Source organism: Chiloscyllium punctatum, chromosome 47 (genome assembly GCF_047496795.1).
Source record: "Chiloscyllium punctatum isolate Juve2018m chromosome 47, sChiPun1.3, whole genome shotgun sequence".
In the NCBI taxonomy this organism is placed as follows: Eukaryota; Metazoa; Chordata; class Chondrichthyes; order Orectolobiformes; family Hemiscylliidae; genus Chiloscyllium; species Chiloscyllium punctatum.
Genome location: NC_092785.1, coordinates 45,037,288 through 45,050,559, shown reverse-complemented (window position 1 = coordinate 45,050,559; position 13,272 = coordinate 45,037,288). Strand labels below are relative to the sequence as shown.

The 13,272-nt window shown below is 57.6% G+C and overlaps 1 protein-coding gene across 4 annotated transcripts in view; it reads left to right on the top strand.

The window, feature by feature from the left end:
* ppox (protoporphyrinogen oxidase) overlaps window positions 1-12,880 on the top strand; it is a 92,641-nt gene extending 79,761 nt beyond the window's left edge. For all 4 annotated transcript variants that reach the window (XM_072564723.1, XM_072564722.1, XM_072564724.1 and 1 more), the window contains exons 12-13: window positions 7,808-7,850; window positions 12,529-12,880. In XM_072564723.1, the coding sequence (XP_072420824.1) occupies window positions 7,808-7,850; window positions 12,529-12,656 (171 nt within the window). In that variant the 3' untranslated portion in view covers window positions 12,657-12,880. The remainder of the gene's footprint in view (window positions 1-7,807; window positions 7,851-12,528) is intronic.
* Window positions 12,881-13,272: the final 392 nt, after the last annotated feature.

Below are 13,272 nucleotides of genomic sequence, written 5' to 3'. Positions count from 1 at the left end.
CAATCACTCCCAGGGACAGGGACAGCGCGGGGTTAGATCCAGAGTAAAGCTCCCTCTACACTGTCCCCATCAAACACTCCCAGGACAGGGACAGCACAGGGTTAGATACAGAGTAAAGCTCTCTCTACACTGTCCCCCCATCAAACACTCCCAGGGACAGGGACAGCACGGGGTTAGATACAGAGTAAAGCTCCCTCTACACTGTCCCCCATCAAACCCTCCCAGGGACAGGGACAGCGCGGGGTTAGATCCAGAGTAAAGCTCCCTCTACACTGTCCCCCATCAAACACTCCCAGGGACAGGGACAGCGCGGGGTTAGATCCAGAGTAAAGCTCCCTCTACACTGTCCCCCATCAAACACTCCCAGGGACAGGGACAGCGCGGGGTTAGATACAGAGTAAAGCTCTCTCTACACTGTCCCCCATCAAACACTCCCAGGGAGAGGGACAGCACGGGGTTAGATACAGAGTAAAGCTCCCTCTACACTGTCCCCCCATCAAACACTCCCAGGGACAGGGACAGCACGGGGTTAGATACAGAGTAAAGCTCCCTCTACACTGTCCCCCATCAAACCCTCCCAGGGACAGGGACAGCGCGGGGTTAGATCCAGAGTAAAGCGCCCTCTACACTGTCCCCCATCAAACACTCCCAGGGACAGGGACAGCGCGGGGTTAGATCCAGAGTAAAGCTCCCTCTACACTGTCCCCCATCAAACACTCCCAGGGACAGGGACAGCACGGGGTTAGATACAGAGTAAAGCTCCCTCTACACTGTCCCCCATCAAACACTCCCAGGGACAGGGACAGCGCGGGGTTAGATCCAGAGTAAAGCTCCCTCTACACTGTCCCCATCAAACACTCCCAGGACAGGGACAGCACAGGGTTAGATACAGAGTAAAGCTCCCTCTACACTGTCCCCCATCAAACACTCCCAGGGACAGGGACAGCACGGGGTTAGATACAGAGTAAAGCTTCCTCTACACTGTCCCCACATCAAACCCTCCCAGGGACAGGGACAGCACGGGGTTAGATACAGAGTAAAGCTTCCTCTACACTGTCCCCACATCAAACCCTCCCAAGACAGGGGCAGCACAGGGTTAGATACAGAGTAAAGCTCCCTCTACACTGTCCCCCCCATCAAACACTCCCAGGACAGGGACAGCACGGGGTTAGATACAGAGTAAAGCTTCCTCTACACTGTCCCCACATCAAACCCTCCCAAGACAGGGGCAGCACAGGGTTAGATACAGAGTAAAGCTCCCTCTACACTGTCCCCCCCATCAAACACTCCCAGGACAGGGACAGCACGGGGTTAGATACAGAGTAAATCTCCCTCTACACTGTCCCCCCATCAAACACTCCCAAGACAGGGGCAGCACAGGGTTAGATACAGAGTAAAGCTCTCTCTACACTGTCCCCATCAAACACTCCCAGGACAGGGACAGCACGGGGTTAGATACAGAGTAAAGCTCCCTCTACACTGTCTCCCATCAAACACTCCCAGGACAGGGACAGCACGGGGTTAGATACAGAGTAAAGCTCGCTCTACACTGTCCCCCATCAAACCCTCCCAGGACAGGGGCAGCACAGGGTTAGATACAGAGTAAAGCTCCCTTTACACTGTCCCCCATCAAACACTCCCAGGGACAGCATGGGGTTAGATACAGAGTAAAGCTCCCTCTACACTGTCCCCCCATCAAACAGACCCGGGACAGGGACAGTACAGGGTTAGATACAGAGTAAAGCTCCCTCTACACTGTCCCCATCAAACACTCCCAGGACAGGGACAGCACGGGGTTAGATACAGAGTAAAGCTCCCTCTACACTGTCGCCCCATCAAACACTCCCAGGACAGGGACAGCACAGGGTTAGATACAGAGTAAAGCTCCCTCTACACTGTCCCCCCATCAAACACTCCCAGGACAGGGACAGCGCGGGGTTAGATCCAGAGTAAAGCTCCCTCTACACTGTCCCCCATCAAACACTCCCAGGGACAGGGACAGCGCGGGGTTAGATACAGAGTAAAGCTCCCTCTACACTGTCCCCCATCAATCACTCCCAGGGACAGGGACAGCATGGGGTTAGATACAGAGTAAAGCTCTCTCGACACTGTCCCCCATCAAACACTCCCAGGGACAGGGACAGCACGGGGTTAGATACAGAGTAAAGCTCCCTCTACACTGTCCCCCATCAATCACTCCCAGGGACAGGGACAGCGCGGGGTTAGATCCAGAGTAAAGCTCCCTCTACACTGTCCCCATCAAACACTCCCAGGACAGGGACAGCACAGGGTTAGATACAGAGTAAAGCTCTCTCTACACTGTCCCCCCATCAAACACTCCCAGGGACAGGGACAGCACGGGGTTAGATACAGAGTAAAGCTCCCTCTACACTGTCCCCCATCAAACCCTCCCAGGGACAGGGACAGCGCGGGGTTAGATCCAGAGTAAAGCTCCCTCTACACTGTCCCCCATCAAACACTCCCAGGGACAGGGACAGCGCGGGGTTAGATACAGAGTAAAGCTCTCTCTACACTGTCCCCCATCAAACACTCCCAGGGAGAGGGACAGCACGGGGTTAGATACAGAGTAAAGCTCCCTCTACACTGTCCCCCCATCAAACACTCCCAGGGACAGGGACAGCACGGGGTTAGATACAGAGTAAAGCTCCCTCTACACTGTCCCCCATCAAACCCTCCCAGGGACAGGGACAGCGCGGGGTTAGATCCAGAGTAAAGCGCCCTCTACACTGTCCCCCATCAAACACTCCCAGGGACAGGGACAGCGCGGGGTTAGATCCAGAGTAAAGCTCCCTCTACACTGTCCCCCATCAAACACTCCCAGGGACAGGGACAGCACGGGGTTAGATACAGAGTAAAGCTCCCTCTACACTGTCCCCCATCAAACACTCCCAGGGACAGGGACAGCGCGGGGTTAGATCCAGAGTAAAGCTCCCTCTACACTGTCCCCATCAAACACTCCCAGGACAGGGACAGCACAGGGTTAGATACAGAGTAAAGCTCCCTCTACACTGTCCCCCATCAAACACTCCCAGGGACAGGGACAGCACGGGGTTAGATACAGAGTAAAGCTTCCTCTACACTGTCCCCACATCAAACCCTCCCAGGGACAGGGACAGCACGGGGTTAGATACAGAGTAAAGCTTCCTCTACACTGTCCCCACATCAAACCCTCCCAAGACAGGGGCAGCACAGGGTTAGATACAGAGTAAAGCTCCCTCTACACTGTCCCCCCCATCAAACACTCCCAGGACAGGGACAGTACAGGGTTAGATACTGAGGAAAGATCTCTCTACACTGTCCCCATCAAACACTCCCAGGACAGGGACAGCACGGGGTTAGATACAGAGTAAAGCTCCCTCTACACTGTCTCCCATCAAACACTCCCAGGACAGGGACAGCACGGGGTTAGATACAGAGTAAAGCTCGCTCTACACTGTCCCCCATCAAACCCTCCCAGGACAGGGGCAGCACAGGGTTAGATACAGAGTAAAGCTCTCTCTACACTGTCCCCCATCAAACACTCCCAGGACAGGGACAGCACGGGGTTAGATACAGAGTAAAGCTCCCTCTACACTGTCCCCACATCAAACCCTCCCAGGACAGGGACAGCACGGGGTTAGATACAGAGTAAAGCTCACTCTACACTGTCCCCCATCAAACACTCCCAGGGACAGGGACAGCGCGGGGTTAGATACAGAGTAAAGCTCCCTCTACACTGTCCCCCATCAATCACTCCCAGGGACAGGGACAGCATGGGGTTAGATACAGAGTAAAGCTCTCTCGACACTGTCCCCCATCAAACACTCCCAGGGACAGGGACAGCACGGGGTTAGATACAGAGTAAAGCTCCCTCTACACTGTCCCCCATCAATCACTCCCAGGGACAGGGACAGCGCGGGGTTAGATCCAGAGTAAAGCTCCCTCTACACTGTCCCCATCAAACACTCCCAGGACAGGGACAGCACAGGGTTAGATACAGAGTAAAGCTCTCTCTACACTGTCCCCCCATCAAACACTCCCAGGGACAGGGACAGCACGGGGTTAGATACAGAGTAAAGCTCCCTCTACACTGTCCCCCATCAAACCCTCCCAGGGACAGGGACAGCGCGGGGTTAGATCCAGAGTAAAGCTCCCTCTACACTGTCCCCCATCAAACACTCCCAGGGACAGGGACAGCGCGGGGTTAGATCCAGAGTAAAGCTCCCTCTACACTGTCCCCCATCAAACACTCCCAGGGACAGGGACAGCGCGGGGTTAGATACAGAGTAAAGCTCTCTCTACACTGTCCCCCATCAAACACTCCCAGGGAGAGGGACAGCACGGGGTTAGATACAGAGTAAAGCTCCCTCTACACTGTCCCCCCATCAAACACTCCCAGGGACAGGGACAGCACGGGGTTAGATACAGAGTAAAGCTCCCTCTACACTGTCCCCCATCAAACCCTCCCAGGGACAGGGACAGCGCGGGGTTAGATCCAGAGTAAAGCGCCCTCTACACTGTCCCCCATCAAACACTCCCAGGGACAGGGACAGCGCGGGGTTAGATCCAGAGTAAAGCTCCCTCTACACTGTCCCCCATCAAACACTCCCAGGGACAGGGACAGCACGGGGTTAGATACAGAGTAAAGCTCCCTCTACACTGTCCCCCATCAAACACTCCCAGGGACAGGGACAGCGCGGGGTTAGATCCAGAGTAAAGCTCCCTCTACACTGTCCCCATCAAACACTCCCAGGACAGGGACAGCACAGGGTTAGATACAGAGTAAAGCTCCCTCTACACTGTCCCCCATCAAACACTCCCAGGGACAGGGACAGCACGGGGTTAGATACAGAGTAAAGCTTCCTCTACACTGTCCCCACATCAAACCCTCCCAGGGACAGGGACAGCACGGGGTTAGATACAGAGTAAAGCTTCCTCTACACTGTCCCCACATCAAACCCTCCCAAGACAGGGGCAGCACAGGGTTAGATACAGAGTAAAGCTCCCTCTACACTGTCCCCCCCATCAAACACTCCCAGGACAGGGACAGCACGGGGTTAGATACAGAGTAAAGCTTCCTCTACACTGTCCCCACATCAAACCCTCCCAAGACAGGGGCAGCACAGGGTTAGATACAGAGTAAAGCTCCCTCTACACTGTCCCCCCCATCAAACACTCCCAGGACAGGGACAGCACGGGGTTAGATACAGAGTAAATCTCCCTCTACACTGTCCCCCCATCAAACACTCCCAAGACAGGGGCAGCACAGGGTTAGATACAGAGTAAAGCTCCCTTTACACTGTCCCCCATCAAACACTCCCAGGGACAGCATGGGGTTAGATACAGAGTAAAGCTCCCTCTACACTGTCCCCCCATCAAACAGACCCGGGACAGGGACAGTACAGGGTTAGATACAGAGTAAAGCTCCCTCTACACTGTCCCCATCAAACACTCCCAGGACAGGGACAGCACGGGGTTAGATACAGAGTAAAGCTCCCTCTACACTGTCGCCCCATCAAACACTCCCAGGACAGGGACAGCACAGGGTTAGATACAGAGTAAAGCTCCCTCTACACTGTCCCCCCATCAAACACTCCCAGGACAGGGACAGCGCGGGGTTAGATCCAGAGTAAAGCTCCCTCTACACTGTCCCCCATCAAACACTCCCAGGGACAGGGACAGCGCGGGGTTAGATACAGAGTAAAGCTCTCTCTACACTGTCCCCCCATCAAACACTCCCAGGGACAGGGACAGCACGGGGTTAGATACAGAGTAAAGCTCCCTCTACACTGTCCCCCATCAAACCCTCCCAGGGACAGGGACAGCGCGGGGTTAGATCCAGAGTAAAGCTCCCTCTACACTGTCCCCCATCAAACACTCCCAGGGACAGGGACAGCGCGGGGTTAGATCCAGAGTAAAGCTCCCTCTACACTGTCCCCCATCAAACACTCCCAGGGACAGGGACAGCGCGGGGTTAGATACAGAGTAAAGCTCTCTCTACACTGTCCCCCATCAAACACTCCCAGGGAGAGGGACAGCACGGGGTTAGATACAGAGTAAAGCTCCCTCTACACTGTCCCCCCATCAAACACTCCCAGGGACAGGGACAGCACGGGGTTAGATACAGAGTAAAGCTCCCTCTACACTGTCCCCCATCAAACCCTCCCAGGGACAGGGACAGCGCGGGGTTAGATCCAGAGTAAAGCGCCCTCTACACTGTCCCCCATCAAACACTCCCAGGGACAGGGACAGCGCGGGGTTAGATCCAGAGTAAAGCTCCCTCTACACTGTCCCCCATCAAACACTCCCAGGGACAGGGACAGCACGGGGTTAGATACAGAGTAAAGCTCCCTCTACACTGTCCCCCATCAAACACTCCCAGGGACAGGGACAGCGCGGGGTTAGATCCAGAGTAAAGCTCCCTCTACACTGTCCCCATCAAACACTCCCAGGACAGGGACAGCACAGGGTTAGATACAGAGTAAAGCTCCCTCTACACTGTCCCCCATCAAACACTCCCAGGGACAGGGACAGCACGGGGTTAGATACAGAGTAAAGCTTCCTCTACACTGTCCCCACATCAAACCCTCCCAGGGACAGGGACAGCACGGGGTTAGATACAGAGTAAAGCTTCCTCTACACTGTCCCCACATCAAACCCTCCCAAGACAGGGGCAGCACAGGGTTAGATACAGAGTAAAGCTCCCTCTACACTGTCCCCCCCATCAAACACTCCCAGGACAGGGACAGCACGGGGTTAGATACAGAGTAAATCTCCCTCTACACTGTCCCCCATCAAACACTCCCAGGACAGGGACAGCACGGGGTTAGATACTGAGGAAAGATCTCTCTACACTGTCCCCATCAAACACTCCCAGGACAGGGACAGCACGGGGTTAGATACAGAGTAAAGCTCCCTCTACACTGTCTCCCATCAAACACTCCCAGGACAGGGACAGCGCGGGGTTAGATACAGAGTAAAGCTCGCTCTACACTGTCCCCCATCAAACCCTCCCAGGACAGGGGCAGCACAGGGTTAGATACAGAGTAAAGCTCTCTCTACACTGTCCCCCATCAAACACTCCCAGGACAGGGACAGCACGGGGTTAGATACAGAGTAAAGCTCCCTCTACACTGTCCCCACATCAAACCCTCCCAGGACAGGGACAGCACGGGGTTAGATACAGAGTAAAGCTCTCTCTACACTCTCCCCCATCAAACACTCCCAGGGACAGGGACAGCGCGGGGTTAGATCCAGAGTAAAGCTCCCTCTACACTGTCCCCCATCAAACACTCCCAGGACAGGGACAGCACGGGGTTAGATACAGAGTAAAGCTCTCTCTACACTCTCCCCCATCAAACACTCCCAGGGACAGGGACAGCGCGGGGTTAGATCCAGAGTAAAGCTCCCTCTACACTGTCCCCCATCAAACACTCCCAGGACAGGGACAGCACGGGGTTAGATACAGAGTAAAGCTCCCTCTACACTGTCCCCCATCAAACACTCCCAGGACAGGGACAGCACGGGGTTAGATACAGAGTAAAGCTCTCTCTACACTCTCCCCCATCAAACACTCCCAGGGACAGGGACAGCGCGGGGTTAGATCCAGAGTAAAGCTCTCTCTACACTCTCCCCCATCAAACACTCCCAGGGACAGGGACAGCGCGGGGTTAGATCCAGAGTAAAGCTCTCTCTACACTCTCCCCCATCAAACACTCCCAGGGACAGGGACAGCGCGGGGTTAGATCCAGAGTGCTGGTTGCTGAGTCAGTCGGATTAACCCCGTTGACTTTGTGTGTCTTTGCAGGATTGTATCCCACAGTACGCTCTGGGGCACTCGAGACACCTGGGTGAGTGGGACTGCGATAGCTGTCAGAGGGCTGCCTTCGGTGATGTCCCGAAGTTTGTCAGCCACGTGTTTGCTTTTACCTGGGCGCCCCACGAATCCCTGTCGGCCCTGTCCGTGTCAGACAGCTGTCCTGAGGACGGGACAACCAGGCCAGAAATGTCAACTCTGACCTCGCAGCACCTGCTGAGCTTTATCCAGCAGCTCCCGGTTTTCCCTCCTTGGTTTTATTTTGTTTATCGGATTTCGGCGTCGCTGTCCCGGATGAGTTTCACCAGCTCCTCGCACCATCTCCTCGGGATGCCCCAATCGGACTTCCCCAAGGAAAGCTGTGATGTTCACTCAACCCAAATCCTTCCCCCGGGAATACATCAGCTCCTTTTTAGAGTCATTCCTGCAAACTGCAATATGTGCCATGGCCTAGAATTCAACCTGAGTCCCCTACACCCCCTCCCTATCTCTGTAACCCCCTCCAGCCCCTACACCCCCTCCCTATCTCTGTAACCCCCTCCAGCCCCTACACTCCCTCCCTATCTCTGTAACCCCCTCCAGCCCCTCCACCCCCTCCCTATCTCTGTAACCCCCTCCAGCCCCTACACTCCCTCCCTATCTCTGTAACCCCCCTCCGGCCCCTACACCCCCTCCCTATCTCTGTAACCTCCTCCCGCCCCTACACCCCTCCCTATCTCTGTATCCCCCTCCAGCCCCTACACTCCCTCCCTATCTCTGTAACCCCCCTCCGGCCCCTACACCCCCTCCCTATCTCTGTAACCTCCTCCCGCCCCTACACCCCCTCCCTATCTCTGTATCCCCCTCCAGCCCCTACACTCCCTCCCTATCTCTGTAACCCCCCTCGAGCCCCTACACCCCCTCCCTATCTCTGTAACACCCTCCAGCCCCTACACCCCCTCCCTATCTCTGTAACCCCCTCCAGCCCCTTTACCCCCTCCCTATCTCTGTAACACCCCTCCAGCCCCTACACCCCCCTCCCTATCTCTGTCACCCCCTCCAGCCCCTACACCCCCTCCCTATCTCTGTAACCCCCTCCAGCCCCTACACCCCCTCCCTATCTCTGTAACCCCCTCCAGCCCCTTTACCCCCTCCCTATCTTTGTAACCCCCTCCAGCCCCTACACCCCCTCCCTATCTCTGTAACCCCCTCCAGCCCCTACACCCCCTCCCTATCTCTGTAACACCCCTCCAGCCCCCACATCCCCTCCCTATCTCTGTAACACCCCTCCAGCCCCTACACTCCCTCCCTATCTCTGTAACCCCCTCCACCCCCTCCCTATCTCTGTAACCCCCTCCAGCCCCTACACCCCCTCCCTATCTCTGTAACCCCCTCCAGCCCCTACACCAACTCCCTATCTCTGTAACCCCCTCCAGCCCCTTTACCCCCTCCCTATCTCTGTAACCCCCTCCAACCCCTACACCCCCTCCCTATCTCTGTAACCCCCTCCAGCCCCTACACCCCCTCCCTATCTCTGTAACCCCCTCCAGCCCCTACACCCCCTCCCTATCTCTGTAACCCCCTCCAGCCCCTACACCCCCTCCCTATCTCTGTAACCCCCTCCAGCCCCTACACCCCCTCCCTATCTCTGTAACCCCCTCCAGCCCCTTTACCCCCTCCCTATCACTGTAACCCCCTCCAACCCCGACACCCCCTCCCTATCTCTGTAACCCCCTCCGTACCCTACACCCCCTCCCTATCTCTGTAACCCCCTCCAGCCCCTACACTCCCTCCCTATCTCTGTAACCCCCCTCCAGCCCCTACACTCCCTCCCTATCTCTGTAACCCCCTCCAGCCCCTACACCCCCTCCCTATCTCTGTAACCCCCTCCAGCCCCTACACCCCCTCCCTATCTCTGTAACCCCCTCCAGCCCCTACACCCCCTACCTATCTCTGTAACCCCCTCCAGCCCCTACACCCCCTCCCTATCTCTGTAACCCCCTCCAGCCCCTTTACCCCCTCCCTATCTCTGTAACCCCCTCCAGCCCCTACACCCCCTCCCTATCTCTGTAACCCTCTCCAGCCCCTACACCCCCTCCCTATCTCTGCATCCCCCCTCCAGCCCCTACACCCCCTCCCTATCTCTGTAACCCCCTCCAGCCCCTTTACCCCCTCCCTATCTCTGTAACCCCCTCTAGCCCCTACACCCCCTCCCTATCTCTGTAACCCCCTCCAGACCCTACACCCCCTCCCTATCTCTGTAACCCCCTCCATCCCCTCCCTAACCCTGTAACCCCCTCCACCCCCGACACCCCCTCCCTATCTCTGTAACCCCCTCCGGCCCCTACATCCCCTCCCTATCTCTGTAACTCCCTCCAGCCCCTACACCCCCTCCCTATCTCTGTAACCCCCTACACCCCCTCCCTATCTCTGTAACCCCCTCCAGACCCTACACCCCCTCCCTATCTCTGTAACCCCCTCCAGCCCCTACACCCCCTCCCTATCTCTGTAACCCCCTCCAGCCCCAACACCCCCTCCCTATCTCTGTAACTCCCTCTGGCCCCTACACCCCCTCCCTATCTCTGTAACCCCCTCCAGCCCCTACACCCCCTCCCTATCTCTGTAACCCCCTCCAGCCCCTACACCCCCTCCCTATCTCTGTAACCCCCTCCAGCCCCTACACCCCCTCCCTATCTCTGTAACCCCCTCCAGCCCCTACACCCCCTCCCTATCTCTGTAACCCCCTCCAGCCCCTCCACCCCCTCCCTATCTCTGTATCCCCCTCCAGCCCCTACACCCCCTCCCTATCTCTGTATCCCCCTCCAGCCCCTACACTCCCTCCCTATCTCTGTAACCCCCTCCAGCCCCTACACCCCCTCCCTATCTCTGTAAGCCCCTCCAGCCCCTACACTCCCTCCCTATCTCTGTAACCCCCCTCCGGCCCCTACACCCCCTCCCTATCTCTGTAACCTCCTCCCGCCCCTACACCCCCTCCCTATCTCTGTATCCCCCTCCAGCCCCTACACTCCCTCCCTATCTCTGTAACCCCCCTCCGGCCCCTACACCCCCTCCCTATCTCTGTAACCTCCTCCCGCCCCTATACTCCCTCCCTATCTCTGTAACCCCCCTCGAGCCCCTACACCCCCTCCCTATCTCTGTATCCCCCTCCAGCCCCTACACCCCCTCCCTATCTCTGTAACACCCCTCCAGCCCCTACACCCCCCTCCCTATCTCTGTAACCCCCCTCGAGCCCCTACACCCCCTCCCTATCTCTGTCACCCCCTCCAGCCCCTACACCCCCTCCCTATCTCTGTAACCCCCTCCAGCCCCTACACCCCCTCCCTATCTCTGTAACCCCCTCCAGCCCATACACTCCTTCCTATCTCTGTAACCCCCTCCAGCCCCTTTACCCCCTCCCTATCTCTGTAACCCCCTCCAACCCCTACAGCCCCTCCCTATCTCTGTAACCCCCTCCAGCCCCTACACCCCCTCCCTATCTCTGTAACCCCCTCCAGCCCCTACACCCCCTCCGTATCTCTGTAACCCCCTCCAGCCCCTACACTCCCTCCCTATCTCTGTAACCCCCTCCAGCCCCTACACCCCCTCCCTATCTCTGTAACCCCCTCCGGCCCCTACACCCCCTCCCTATCTCTGTAACCCCCTCCAGCCCCTTTACCCCCTCCCTATCTCTGTAACCCCCTCCAGCCCCTACACCCCCTCCCTATCTCTGTAACCCCCTCCAGCCCCTACACCCCCTCCCTATCTCTGTAACCCCCTCCAGCCCCTTTACCCCCTCCCTATCTCTGTAACCCCCTCTATCCCCTACACCCCCTCCCTATCTCTGTAACCCCCTCTAGCCCCTACACCCCCTCCCTATCTCTGTAACCCTCTCCAGCCCCTACACCCCCTCCCTATCTCTGTAACCCCCTCCAGCCCCTTTACCCCCTCCCTATCTCTGTAACCCCCTCTAGCCCCTACACCCCCTCCCTATCTCTGTAACCCCCTCCTGCCCCTACACTCCCTCCCTATCTCTGTAACCCCCTCCAGACCCTACACCCCCTCCCTATCTCTGTAACCCCCTCCAGCCCCTACACCCCCTCCCTATCTCTGTAACCCCCTCCAGCCCCTACACCCCCTCCCTATCTCTGTAACCCCCTCCAGCCCCTACACCCCCTCCCTATCTCTGTAACCCCCTCCAGACCCTACACCCCCTCCCTATCTCTGTAACCCCCTCCAGACCCTACACCCCCTCCCTATCTCTGTAACCCCCTCCAGCCCCTACACCCCCTCCCTATCTCTGTAACCCCCTCCAGCCCCTACACCCCCTCCCTATCTCTGTAACCCCCTCCAGCCCCTACACCCCCTCCCTATCTGTGTAACCCCCCACACCCCCTCCCTATCTCTGTAACCCCCTCCAGCCCCTACACCCCCTCCCTATCCCCCTCCAGCCCCTGCTCCTCTCTTTCTCTGAGACCTTGGTTCAATCCTCCGTATTTCCCTGAGGTTTTGATTGTGTCCGTCCCGAGTGAGGCCCGGTGTTAATCCTTCACTCCTGTCAGTCACCTCTCCGTGCCTCTGTCCCCTCGGGGCACCTACCTCAATGTGAGGCTGTGGTTTCGGTACCTCCCGGGTGCGCGAGTGTGACCAGCGCGCCCTGACCGCGATCCGAGTCCGGCCGGCCGGCACTCCCCTCTGGTGTCACCGCTGATCCGTGCCCCTCCCTCTCTCGGCAGACGCTATCTTCGGAGCCATCGAGCAGCGAGGTGCGGCCCTGTCTCTCATTGGAGCCTCATACCGCGGGGTCTCGGTCAACGACTGCATCTACCAGGCCCAGCGGTCAGCAGACTGCCTGCGGGGATGACCGTGGGCGTGCGGGTAAGGAGACCGGGACCCCTGGCCGGCTGGTGCTGGTGCTGGGGCTGGGGGTGATCTGCTTGGCTCAGGGCCCTGCATCCAACACTGGCCCCGGGCCTGTACAAAGCCTTTCACACACCCTGGGATCTTGCTGTGCGGATCTGTCTGAGAGATGTACTCTGCCGTCGGGTATCAGTGTGCTGGGTCCTGAATAAACCCTCCTGTGCTGGACGTCTTTGACAATGCTGTTCAGGTGGAGCACTGCTCCCCCACTGCAACGGGGCAGTGGTTAGTCAACTCTGCAGGCGTGGTGTCTCTCTCTCTCTCTCACACACACACACACACCTTCCCTTGCACCTTTCTCCTGCCCTCTCTCTCTCTCTCCCCCCCCCTTCACCCACACTCACACCTTCCCTTTGTCTGCCTCTCCCTCTCCCTCTCTCTCCCCTCTCCCTGTCTCTCCCTCTCCTTCTCTCCCTCTCTGTCTCTCTCTCCTATCTCCCCTCTCACTCTCTCTCTCCTATCTCTCTCTCTCCTTCTCCCCTCTCCCTGTCTCTCCCTCTCCTTCTCTCCCTCTCACTCTCTCTCTCCTATCTCTCCTCTCTCTCTCTTTCTCTCTTTAC